At 39.2% G+C, this 13,051-nt stretch overlaps 1 protein-coding gene across 1 annotated transcript in view; it reads left to right on the top strand.

Moving 5' to 3' along the window:
* f (espin protein forked) overlaps positions 1–13,051 on the top strand; it is a 90,937-nt gene that overhangs the window by 48,410 nt on the left and 29,476 nt on the right. The window contains 5 exon segments of the mRNA XM_028186481.2: positions 1,118–1,300; positions 6,458–6,562; positions 7,117–7,348; positions 8,986–9,162; positions 12,279–12,420. Coding sequence (XP_028042282.2) covers positions 1,118–1,300; positions 6,458–6,562; positions 7,117–7,348; positions 8,986–9,162; positions 12,279–12,420 — 839 coding nt within the window.

Here is a 13,051-nt window from a genome sequence, read left to right as displayed (position 1 = left end):
AGCCTTACTCATAGTATGTCAGGCCCGGGTCAAGCGAGTTTGGATGTAGCAAAATCGAGAATTCGTCTGATTAATCTAATTTTCGATGTGCGGTTACAAAATCGAGATTCGATTTTAAAAGCGGCCTAGATTTAAAATCGTTTGGTGCCTTATCGTTTATTGTGAGGTAATTATTAGCTAATACCGGTTATTGTTTTGTAGATCTGTCAAATACGAATATTTAATTTTTATTCAATTAAAACTAACCTGTAGTATGGAGGCTTAATCTTAAATGTCTATGAATGTGATATGAAAAATAAGAGTTAACCTAAAGGTTGTAAATACCACGTCATATAATCCCAAAAAAAAATTTATCGTAAATTTTTATTATTTTCATTTTATTATTTCTGAAGCTTCGAATACCTTATACGGATGTGTAATCCGTCGACATTTGATTAATTAACTAATATTATCTACTAACTACTATCTATTAACTAATATGTTAGAGGAAATCTGAAAGTGGCACCTGTGACAGAGAAGTTGAGATTGCGCGTTTGGGATGGTATGGACATGTGATGAGACGAAATGAATATGAGGTTGGTAAGAGAGTGTTAACTACGAATGTGGAAGGATATAGAGGAAGAGGTTGACCTAAGAAGAAATGGATGGATTGCGGGAAAGACGATATATGTAAGAGGGGAGTGAGCGGATAAATGGTATAAGATAGAGGAGTTGGAAAGGAGAAAACATGATGCGCCGATCCCAGATGATTGGAAGAAGGGCAGGAGAATGATGATACCGTCTAAATTTGTATAAAAAATAGTAATAATAAGGAATTTACGTTTGGTTCAATGAATAGTCTTTTAATTTGTTTTTGCTTAGATGCGTGAGCGAGCTCATGGCCCACTCGGTGTTAGGTGAGTACCGGAGCCCATAGACGTCAACCTCGAGACATGAGTTCTAAGTCTCAGTTTTCACAGTACAACGGCTGCCCCGCGCTTCAAATCGAAAAGTAAAAGTAGTTTTAATTAATGCTCGCGAATAAAGTATTTTTAAATATCTTAATTTAATAGGCGAAGTTGTAGTTTTTAAAATGCGAATAGGCCTTATGTTTGATAGTGCACAATATTTCTTCCAGATTATAGAGCGCGGCGTTGACCCGAACGCGAGGGATGGTGACGGTGCGACTCCTCTTCATTTCGCAGCTTCGAGGGGTCATCTCAGTACCGTTCGCTGGTTACTGAGACACGGAGCCAGACTCCATCTGGACAGGCATGGCAAGAGCCCTATTAATGATGCCGCAGAAAATCATCACTTGGAAGTGAGTACCGGTAAAATGGGGCGATTAGGGATTGACAGGCGAATCGGGAAAAAACCGGGAAAATCTTTCGACGCTCAATATAAGTTTTATATTCGTTGCAAAATCTTCCATTTTTTGTAGTTTAATAGTAGAATGTTGAAAGTTCACAAAACAACTCTGAATATGCATGATAATAGCTGCTAACTTATAAAAAATCGCGTTTCAAATTAACTTCCTGTGGTGGTCATTATTTTAGTGCTAGAAACTTTGCTCTCTTTTATTTATTTCATAATAATAGAAGACGACTATGATTTATAAACATTATTTAGTGTTTGAACCAGCATATATATTAAAGGTAAGTCTCAGTTGTTATTGGTTTTAATGTATTTGATTAAATAAAAATACATGTAAAAATCTGTTGTTTTTGGGGATATTGGGGACGTCTTAGGTACAAATAACAACGAAAAAGGGGTCAATTGGGATGAGAATACGTGAAATGGAAACGACCTAAGTATAAATAGGTACATGTTTGTAGGGTTGTCTATGTAGTTATAACAATATTTTTTAAATTTGTTGGTAAAAATCTGGTTTATTCGAAGCGAAATTGGGAATAAGTCTTTATTTGAAATAGATAAGCAATTTAATATAAGTAAGTCGATTTTGCAGAGACATGTAACAAGATCAATGAAATCTCAAGGTGGACAAAAATGTCTAAGTAATACATAATAAAATATTTAATATTTGTTCAGAGTGGGGGTATTCATCTGATTAATCCATGGAATAACCGACACACCTAATCTCTTAACCCAGATAGAAATATCAGCACTGTCGATTGCACCTATAATTGAGGTGATGTCTGCCATGTACTTTTGTCAGTTTATCAATTTTTTTTATTGATGATCACTTTGTTGGTGCAACTAAATAAATAAATAAATTAAAACTATATATAAAAATAAAAGTAGTGCCAACCCTAGGAAATTTCTCATTTCGTCCCAATTAACCGCAATTTTCGGGTAAATAGGGATTACACCTATTTTTGCATTTTTTGCTTAAACTGGAATGCTAGTTGCATAATTTTAAATTAGACAACAAAGATGCCCCCAAGACTCAATCATTTTGATCCTGATATAGCATTATATACATCAACAACTACCTTAAAATTGCTCATAAAGTTGAAATTTGTCCCTAATCGCCCCATTTTACGGTATATATCAGCTATTTGTGGAAACTGCTACAGATGTCCCGCAATAAAACCCGCAAAATTATAATTTGCGTAATTACTGGTGCTAGGACGTTTTGTGAGTCCGCCCGGGTAGGTACCACCACCCTGCGTATTTCTGCCGTGAAGCAGTAATGCGTTTCGGTTTGGAGGGTGGGGCAGTCGTAATTATATTGAGACAAAAATAAATATATAAAAAAACGCTGTGCTTTGGGAATGATGTTGGAGTACTAGACACTAAAGCACTACCTAATTTTAGTTCGAAGTCTCAGAATCTAATACGAGATAGTATAGACGTATTTTTAATAGACAAACTAGCATTCAAGTTTTTATGTCTATGGACTTCGATGACTTCGTAGACCAGATAGTCCGTAAGCTTGTCCAACTGTCTATACAATAAAATAAATTTATAGCTGTTTGACCATCGAGAAAAAATATCTTTTAGGTTTGACAGCAATTTGACTGGCGGTCACCATCTATCTCTGTCGCGAATACTACGGAATGTCGATATTGCGTCCGTAAAACTCACATTCACAACTCGTACGGAAGCTAATAATAGCAGATTACGTTTTTAACTGTTATATATCGATATCAAAAATGTTATTTCTAGTGATGACTATAACTTTCTATTGCGGTCCGCGAACGTTTAATAGCTAGAAGCGCCTGTAACGGAGATCATGTTTGGAAAGTATATCGGATTTTCACTTGTCGGATTACGCGGACTGTTGCGAGTCTAAATTACTCAATCGATGAATGCGTGCTCGAAGAACATACAGCCTTTTTGCTGTTGAGTTAGATCAGATAGGCGGTCGGGTAAAACCTGTTTTTGTCCGGTTCTATAATAGCTCAGCGAATTGCGGCTATATCTATACTACTACTGCTTTTTACTGGTGGCAGGACCTCTTGTGAGTCCGCGCGGGTAGGTACCACCACTCTACCTATTTCGATTTGAAGGGTGGGGCAGCCGCTTTACTATACTGGAGACCTTAGAACTTATATCTCAAGGGGGGTGGCGCATTTACGTCGTAGATGTCTATGGACTCCAGTAACCACTTAACACCAGGTGGGCTGTGAGCTCGTCCACCAATCTAAGCAAAAAAAAGTTATAACAAACACAGCTAGCAAAAACAACGCCATAATTTTGATAATTAAACTCGCATTTCAATAATTAAGCTGTGTAGGCAGCGGCTTGGCTTTACCTCTGGCATAGCTGGCGACTATGAGCGACAGCAACCACTCACCATCAGGTGGGCGGTATGCTGGTCGGCTAACAAAGGCCGCAAAAAAAAAAACTCGTTGCTTTTTTTCCGGGATATAGAGTTGCTATTCCACATGCTATTAAACTCATGGTATGCATATATGTTGTTGCTATGTATGCGGTGATATTATATGAGATATCCGTATAGGATTTACGTAAAAATAATGGCTGTTATATCGCAAAATGAGTGCCTTGGTCAAATATAAAGTCCAATAGACGGATTGTTTCGGGGGTCGCGCAATTAGTGAGGGCATGCTTTTATTTAAAGTATATATATAATAGGTATGCATGTAAAGTAAAAACGTTATTATTTAAGACTCTTTAGTTTTAAACAAGGATTTTTCTTGAGTGTCATGTAGTGAAGTCTTTCATTCAGTAAAAGGAGAATTAACATTTGTATAGTTTATTAATACGGTTTACTGTTTAATTTATTATATTAATTTTAAAAGAGATTAACGGCTATAAATATTGTTTTGTTATTATATCACAAAAAACCACAATTACGTCTTTTATTGGCTACTCATCTTGAATTACTCCATATCATTAATTATACTCCATATATATAAAGATAGGCAGTCAGGTAACTATATTAAAACGATCTAAAAAGTATTTAAAACGGACGTTTATTTAGACGGTAATTAATTCGGTCATATTGCCCGCCGACAATCAGATAACTTGGACAAAGTGATTGTGTCGGGCAAAGCAGAAGAAAAGAGACCCCGCGGCCGATTACCTAGCCGTTGGTGTGATCAATTAACCGCCCTAGCTGGGCTGCCAGTCGCAACCGCCACTCGAGAAGCTGAGGACCGGACGAGATGGAAACAGCTCACGAGACAGGCCACGGTCAAGTTTCAGAGACACGATATTTAGCAATGAAGAAAGCGACGAAGAAGAAGAAATAAAAAAAAAACATTCCACTTCAGCGGTCTACCTGTGATTCCCGCCTACGTGTTAGACCTCGAACACTCAATATCTTTAATACTTTGATCGGAATCGAACTCGTGTTCCTAGGTGCCGTAGTCAGAGTACTGAATCGCCCACTTCGCTAAAGCGGCACGGAGAACCCTCTCATCGTAGCCGCCGGTAACTACATTCCGATCCTGCGGACAGAACGGAAAGCAGTCGACGTCGCCCCAAACACGTCATTTCGGATCCTCCCGATACACTAACGGTGCTTTTAGGTACCCCAAGCACCGGTCATCGTTCTTGTCGAGCCCGTCGCTTGGACGAAGGGCTCGACGAGTAAATTAACCCTCAGACACAGACCACTGAGTTTCTCGCCGGATTTTCTCAGTGGGTCGCGTTTCCGATCCGGTGGTAGATTCTGCGAAGCACGGCTCTTGCTAGGGTTCGTGTTAGCAACGTCGTCAGGTTTGAGCCCCGTGAGCTCACCTACTAGTTAAGGTTACGCTGAAATAGCCTCTCAAGGCTCTCAGCTTAGGTAGAAAAAAAACTGATTCGCTAGACTGAGTCGTTAATAAATAAATGAAAAGAAAAATCTTTATTCCCACAGCGCTCGCGTACCGTGAACGCATTGAAATTTTGTCACAAGCGACATTGACCTAACACCATGAGCCGACGTATCTGATGCGATCGTGCATTCATTGTTAAAGTGACATTCAGTTTAACATTAAGGTCACGGATCGTACGTATGGTCTCTCGCTGGCACAGAGAGCTCCCGGTAAATGCGATTTGAAGCAGCTACTAGAATTCGCGAATGTCACTTCATAAATATCGCGATTTAAAAATAGTTTCAACAGTCTGTCTACAACATTTTTTTCATTTTGTATAATTCTCTAAATACTCTACCTTATTTTTACATAATAACTAGCGGACCCGACAGAAGTTGTCCTGCAAAAAATCATTCAAGTCGATCCAGCTGTTTAGTTGTAGTATAGATAAATAACCTAGATACCGACTGCAGCGCCATCTGCCGGGCTGTTTTGTGATTCTAAGCCATCCAGGGTGCCACCCAAACGCATACAAAAAAAATCATTCAAATCTATCCAGCCGTTTAGGAGGAGTTCAGTGACAAACACACGCACAGAAGAAATAGATATACATATTAATATGTATATGCATATTAGGTATATGAAATCAAAAACATTGGCGCTACCCACTAAAATATCCCAAAACAATCTAAAAGTATCGTTAAATGGAATATTTATTGTGCTATAATAGTTTATTAAATTTATAATAGAAAGCACATTTTGATAGAACGTTTCAATGTACTAATAAAGTGCAATTAAAGAGTTTCCCTTATTGTTTTGTACTTACGTGTGGCTGTGGTTTGTTATATTTTGTTCTCCGTATTCGCGGGAAATTTTCATTCGGAATATTTAAAAGTCAAACACACTATTTGAATAATATTTTTACTTGTATTTATTGAAATATCAACTAAAAGGAGAAAACGACGCTAGGCACTAACTAGCTAGACGATACAAATTATACTAAAATTTCGATTTTTAAACTTAAATCGGCGCGTGAATTTTGTTGTGATGACGTCAGGGGACACCTGTGCGTTCGGGAATTCCGATCGCACCCGATGACGCCCGAGTGCGACACGATATGCCAATGTTGCACGGTACATGACGTCACATGAACTAAACGAAATATTATAAATAAAAGAAACATAATAAGCTTATCATAACTACCTATTGAGAAAAAATTAACGTTGGTATATTTTTTTTTTGGTTTTTAGTGCCTGAACGTGCTGGTCGCGGCTGGCGCCGCCGGGGCTGACAACAAACAGCTCTCTTCGTATAAATCCATCCACTCCTGCGCTTGCACGCCTGGGGATGCGCGGGTAAGTTGATTTACTGACGATTGATTACTAGTGTTTGTTACTAGTGGCCTAGTGAAAAAAATATTGCAATTTAATCGCACAGTTATCGGATTTAATTGAAAATTTAAGCTATTTAAGAAGTAATTGAAAAGTGGAGAGGGGAGGACGATATATGTAAGAGAGGAGTAAGCGAGGAAATTGTATGATAGGGAGTATGGAAGGAGAATGATGATGATGATGATAGAGGGGGGAGGATAGGAACTGGTGATATCCGAAAACGACTTCAACCATGAAGGAAGTGCACATGATTGGATAGGCACCACTGACCCGTCTATATTTGCTGCAACGCAGCGATCGCTTTGGGGCATACGACTTAAGTAATTCACAATTGAGATTTGGTATACATTTATTTACTACAGATGGATTCTGTTAAATTATTTTATTTCATTGAATACAAGACAGTTGTTCAGACTTATTATCCAATAAATTAAGTTTTAGTTCAGAATTTGTTAACTAAGATAAGTTTTCTAAAGTGATAACTACAAGTTGTTGTCAATAAATGTATGTGTTGACAGTGCGCGCTACCGAATTGCGTTAACGCGATCAGTACTCGGTCCCCGTTTTACCTCCACGCTCCGGAGAGGGAGCGCCCCGGGACCCAGGACAGGCGGGGGTCCCTGCCCTCCACGGGTGGCTCCGTGAGCTCGGCGCGCTCCGGACCCGCCGACGGACTCTACGTCAACCCCATGCAACGAGCCACTTCTACCAACGTCGTACACCATACATCTTCCGGAGAAGATAGTTCAGGTATGTACGAATTAGAGCTCTTAGAAGTTCAACTTCTTGGAAGCTAATCGCGTCGAAGTTAAACTTCTCACAAACTGGACCTTATGGTGACTGGAATTATTGTGACCAAACCTGAAAACTGTGAAGGAGCGCTAAGGTTTTAGATAGTAGGAAAGAACTCTGATCGAACGATAAGTGGTGCGATGATGAAAAAGAAGATGAAGCGATCATTTCTAATAATACTTCATAATATTCGCGCAGGGTACAATGTTTATGTAAAAAAATTACGAAGATTTCTGTTATCTATATACTTAACCCTGTTTTAATACACTTTTATTTTTATAATGCGAGTTTTCAACCCATGTCAGAGAAATGATAAATTAAAGTGTACAGGTATTATTGTAAGGATTTTTATAGTAACGAATCTTTGTAAATAAATAAAATTGGACTATCTTTTAGTAAAGTGACAATGACAATTCTACAATACCATTACTTTTGTTTCAATTCTTACAATTACTATCACAAATTTTAGTGAAACTGATCGGGAAATGATACGGGTTTCTCTATAATGATAAATGGTTATTGAATCACTCACAATTCAATTAAAACAGCTTGTAATCGTTAGCGTACATCGGCCGTGTATAATGTTTTGATACGACGGAAGTCCGCCTTCCGGAAGTTTACTTAGGTAATGTCGTTTCGTTTGATTGGGCAGTCCGCTTCCTGCCGCCGTACTGGACGGACGCGTGATGCGTTCTCTTTGTTCAATAAAATATGAATGTGATTAGCAAGAGCTTTGTTTGTACGAATTGGACTATAAGTGCTGTCGAGTTTCGCATCTACGGTTCGTGTTAGATTTTGTCGGTATGATTTAATAAGTGTGATATAATGGATTGTGAGGTTGAGGGTGGGGAGGTTGCCGTGGTAAGGATAAATTGGCAGTAGGGCATATGGCCGTATGGTGGACTGACGATTTGACGATTTGCTGTTGCTATGTCTAGCAGTGGATGTTTGTAGGCCGATGACGATGATATTAGAAAAACAAAACATATAGTTTCTGTGTGAGTGATGCATATTGTTAGTTGATAGCAACGCAGCTATACTCGTATTTCCAATCTATATATATAAAAATTAATTGGTGTTCGTTAGTCACGTTAAAACTCGAGAGCGGCTGGACCGATTTGTCAAATTTTGGTCTTGAATTATTTGAGGAAGTCCAGAGAAGGTTCAAAAGGTAGATAAATATGAAAACGCTCGGAATTTAATAAAAAAAAAATTGTTTTTCCTTTGATGTGTTCCCCGTCGGACAGATTCCTTTTGTTTGTTTTAAGTTTATTTTATACAAAAGCTTAGGTCCTTTATTTATCGATTGGGGCACTACGAAGTCTGCCGGGTCAGCTAGTATATATTAAAAATAATAATATTTCCAGTGATAGGATTAACGTAAGTTGAAATAACAATAACCACAAACGAGGGTAGGTTAAAAACTGTTCTTATTGATAGTTGAGTGGAATTATGTGTAAAAATAACGGCGAAATTCTGCGAAAAAGTTAACAAATGTTTTGGTTTCATTAGCACAGTATTTTAATAAGCTTAGCACCGCGTTCGTGCTGTCCAAATATTCCAACAGCTACTAAATGCGTAAGATCTTGACGCAGGCTGTTCAGCATCCGAGGCGGACACGGCTAACTCCGGAGGCTGGTTCCTTCACGGCAGCAACAACGGTAGCACCGGTGCTCCTGCCGCTTTGTACCAGCGCGTCAGAGAGCTGTTTCATTCGCGCTCTCCTGGGCCGAGGGTCCCGGCTGAAGGACAGGAAGCTCCCACAATGACAGGTGAGAGAACAGTAATGTGATAGTCGAACTTAAAAGACTATAGAAAGGACAAGAGCCGGGTATTTTTTAAATGGTGGTGTATGTTGATCACTCAGGTCATTGTATATTAGTTAGGCCCTTCGTACACAAGGCTACGCAAATATTCGATACTAATGTTGTCAACGACATTAGTATCAAGTCGCGAGTATCGAGTAGCGCACGGTCCGTACACACGACAATGAATCGCAAGACGCGAGTTGCCTATTTAGTCTCTGTACCATTAATTTAACATTAGATATTACTTGTTGTATTGTTTATGGTATAGTGGATACGGATATCTGGTATGCTAGATAATGATCCTAGATCACAACAACAGCGTCGGCAATCCGGCTTACAACATCGGCTATCATAATAAAATGTACACAAAATTCGTGTAAATACCTAAAACAAAAGCTTAATAAAAAGAATATACTGCCTAAAAGTGTTTTTTCATTACAAAAATATGTACTGACTATTTTTAAAATTATAAAAATATACCAATCTGTTCCTACGACTACGAAAAGCTTCTTCTGTTATTTCCTTTTTTGAGTATTCCTTTAATTTATAATTATATAAACAAGGATATTTTTCGACCTCAGAAATAAATGCAATATTAAAAAATTGCTCCGCTATCTTGGAAATCGCCGAGACTTATTTAGCGAAGATCTCGACAGGCAGGTCGCGCGCGATTGGCACGACGCGAGTCGCGGGACGAATATCGGCGACGCGACTCGTGTACGAACCTCAATGGATTTCTATGGCGGTAGTCGCTTGGAGACTAAAATCGTCGGGTATCTAAGATTTGCGTAGCCTTGTGTACGAAGGGCCACAGTTCCGATTAGGTGATCGAAATTTGAAAGGTACTAGTAGAATGACGTGTAGATTGTACGTTGCGAGATGAATGCTGAATTAAGCAATTTTTTAACTATGTTTTTTATAATTTCTGTTTGAAAACGCTAATCTAAATATGATAGTTATAAATCATTACTTTAAATTTTTCGCCGGACTTTATCGGTCACGGTTTGGAAGGTAGAGAATCTTTTTGAATTTGTAGCAGATTTGATATCCAAGGGCTCCAATAGCTATGCAGCAGTTGGATAAAGAAGCTTTTAAATTTTTTACTAAACAAATCTTGGCCTTTCATAACACATAACGGAATCATGTTCTACTGGTCGCAATAAACAGAGTCCTGGCACATCACAGAGGTATCGCGAAACACCAAGCTGTAACGGTACATTGTCCAAGCAGTCTGTAGGTATTGTGACGAGAAGGATGAAAATCCTCTGCACAGATAGAACATTCTCTGCTCTGAGGAGATAAATAAAAATATCCATGGAAAGTAGTCTGGTTTATGCTAAATTGAGGATCTCCACTCTTGGCGCTTTTAGGCCCCTCAAGCACAGGTCACCACCGAAGAGTTCAACGAGCGAACTAACCTGAACCTGATACAGCCCACTGAGTTTCTCGTCGGGCCTAAGGGGTCGCAATTCTTATTCAGTGGCAGATTCAGCGAAGCACTGCTCTTGTTAGGTCTAATGTTAGTAAATTCCGAAATATCTCTAGCCGACTCTGAGAAAGATAAATTCGAATATACTAAGAATGAAACAATTTCTAAGAGACCTTAAAAAACTAAAACATAAATTAAATACCATAGAAGGAAAAAGTTAGGCAATCTAGGGGCTTAGTAACAGAAATCGATATACCTAGTCAGGTCATAAGTATTGTCACACAGTAAAAACTTTTCTTTTAGAATGCTGGCCACAAAAAAGGTTATTGAATTCGAATTTCGAATTGTTCATGAAAATAAAAATGTATACTTTTAGAATTTTACTGATTTTTAAATATGGAGTGGACGCTTAAAGAAGACCGTGTTGCAGTTATTGCGTTGCATCGATGCGGTTACGCACCAATTCAAATTTTTAACATACTGAAAAATTAGAATATAACCAAAAGATTCGTTTATCGTACCATCAAACGATACAATGAAGACTCTAGTGTAGATGACAGGTCAAGAAGTGGTCGCCCTCGGTCTGTTAGGACTCCAGCAGTGATAAAAGCTGTGAAGGCGCGAATTCAAAGAAATCCCAAACGTAAGCAGAAACTGTTGGCCCTTCAGATGGGGTTAAGCAGAACCACGGTGAAAAGGGTGTTAAATGAAGACTTAGGGCTTCGGGCATATCGAAGAAAAACAGGACATCGTTTGAATGCTCGTCTAATGGACCGGAGACTGAAGAGATGCCGCGCTTTGTTGAAGCGGTACGCGGGAAAAAAATATCGGGAAATTCTTTTTTCGGACGAAAAAATTTTTACCGTAGAAGAGAGCTACAACAAACAAAATGATAAGGTGTACGCACGCAGTAGTGAAGAAGCGAGCAACCGTATTCCGCGTGTCCAATGAGGTCATTTTCCATCCTCGCTAATGGTATGGTTGGGAGTTTCTTATTGGGGCTTAACAGAGGTACATTTTTGTGAGAAAGGTGTAAAAACGAATGCAGTTGTGTATCAAAATACAGTCCTGACGAACCTTGTGGAACCTGTTTCTCATACCATGTTCAATAACAGGCACTGGGTATTCCAACAAGATTCGGCGCCAGCTCATAGAGCGAAGAGCACACAAGACTGGCTGACGGCGCGTGAAATCGACTTCATCCGGCACGAAAACTGGCCCTCCTCCAGTCCAGATTTGAATCCGTTAGATTACAAGATATGGCAACACTTGGAGGAAAAGGCGTGCTCAAAGCCTCATCCCAATTTGGAGTCACTCAAGACATCCTTGATTAAGGCAGCCACCGATATTGACATGGACCTCGTTCGTGCTGCGATAGACGACTGGCCGCGCAGATTGAAGGCCTGTATTCAAAATCACGGAGGTCATTTTGAATAAACTTTAGTGTCATAAGAATCTATGTTTTGTTAAGTTCATTTTGGTATATGAATGGTTACATAATGAATAAACTTGTTTCAATTATTTTACATTAAACATGTGACAGAATTTATGACCTGACTAGGTAATTACTTGACTGTGCCACATAGGGCACCGGTGACCTTAAAGTGTTGTTAATGAAGAGGCTCTACGAATTGAAGGTCTTCTTTCACAGTTAAAGCAGAAGTGCACGGCACGGCAGAAGTGACAACGGTCCAAGAACAATCCGACAGCGACAGTGGCGCTGAAGCGAATAAGCGAGATCATCATCATTATGAAGATATTTACCTGCCTCGAGAAGAGAATCAGAGGAGAAGGTATTAAGACGATCATCATCATTATCCTGCCCTTCTCCCAGTTATTTGGGGTCGGCGCAACATGTTTTCTCCTTCCATACTCTTCTATCATATACCATTTCTTTGCTCACTCCCCTCTTACCCATATCGTCTTAAACGCAATCCATCCATTTCTTCTTAGGTCTACCTTTTCCTCTATATCCTTCCACATTCATAGTTAACATTTTCTTACCAACCTCATTTTCATTTTGTCTCATCACATGTCCATACCATCCCAAATGCGCACTTCTCAGCTTCTCTGTCACAGGTGCCACTTTCAGACTTCCTATAACATATTCATTCCGTATTCTATCCATTCTCGTTACTCCACACATCCATCGCAACATTCGCATCTCTGCTGCATGCAATCGTCTTTCATCGTATTAATACTAATCAATGGCAATTTATATTCGTGTAGGAAGTGTTAGGGATATGCCACTTTGATGTGAAGCGATTATGGGAGCTCGTTGACCACGTGAACACTACGACTCGCCTTAAGACATGAGACCAAATTATCAATTCTATCGTATAAAGACTGTCACACCATAACCCAACTATGAACTATGAGTATAGTATTGGTGAGCAGGAGCTGAGTGGATCGACTGTATGCTAG

This window comes from Bombyx mandarina, chromosome 03 (genome assembly GCF_030267445.1).
Source record: "Bombyx mandarina strain Sakado chromosome 03, ASM3026744v2".
Taxonomy (NCBI): Eukaryota; Metazoa; Arthropoda; class Insecta; order Lepidoptera; family Bombycidae; genus Bombyx; species Bombyx mandarina.
Note: the sequence above shows the minus strand (reverse complement) of the source record. Positions and strands in the feature narration are given on the sequence as shown.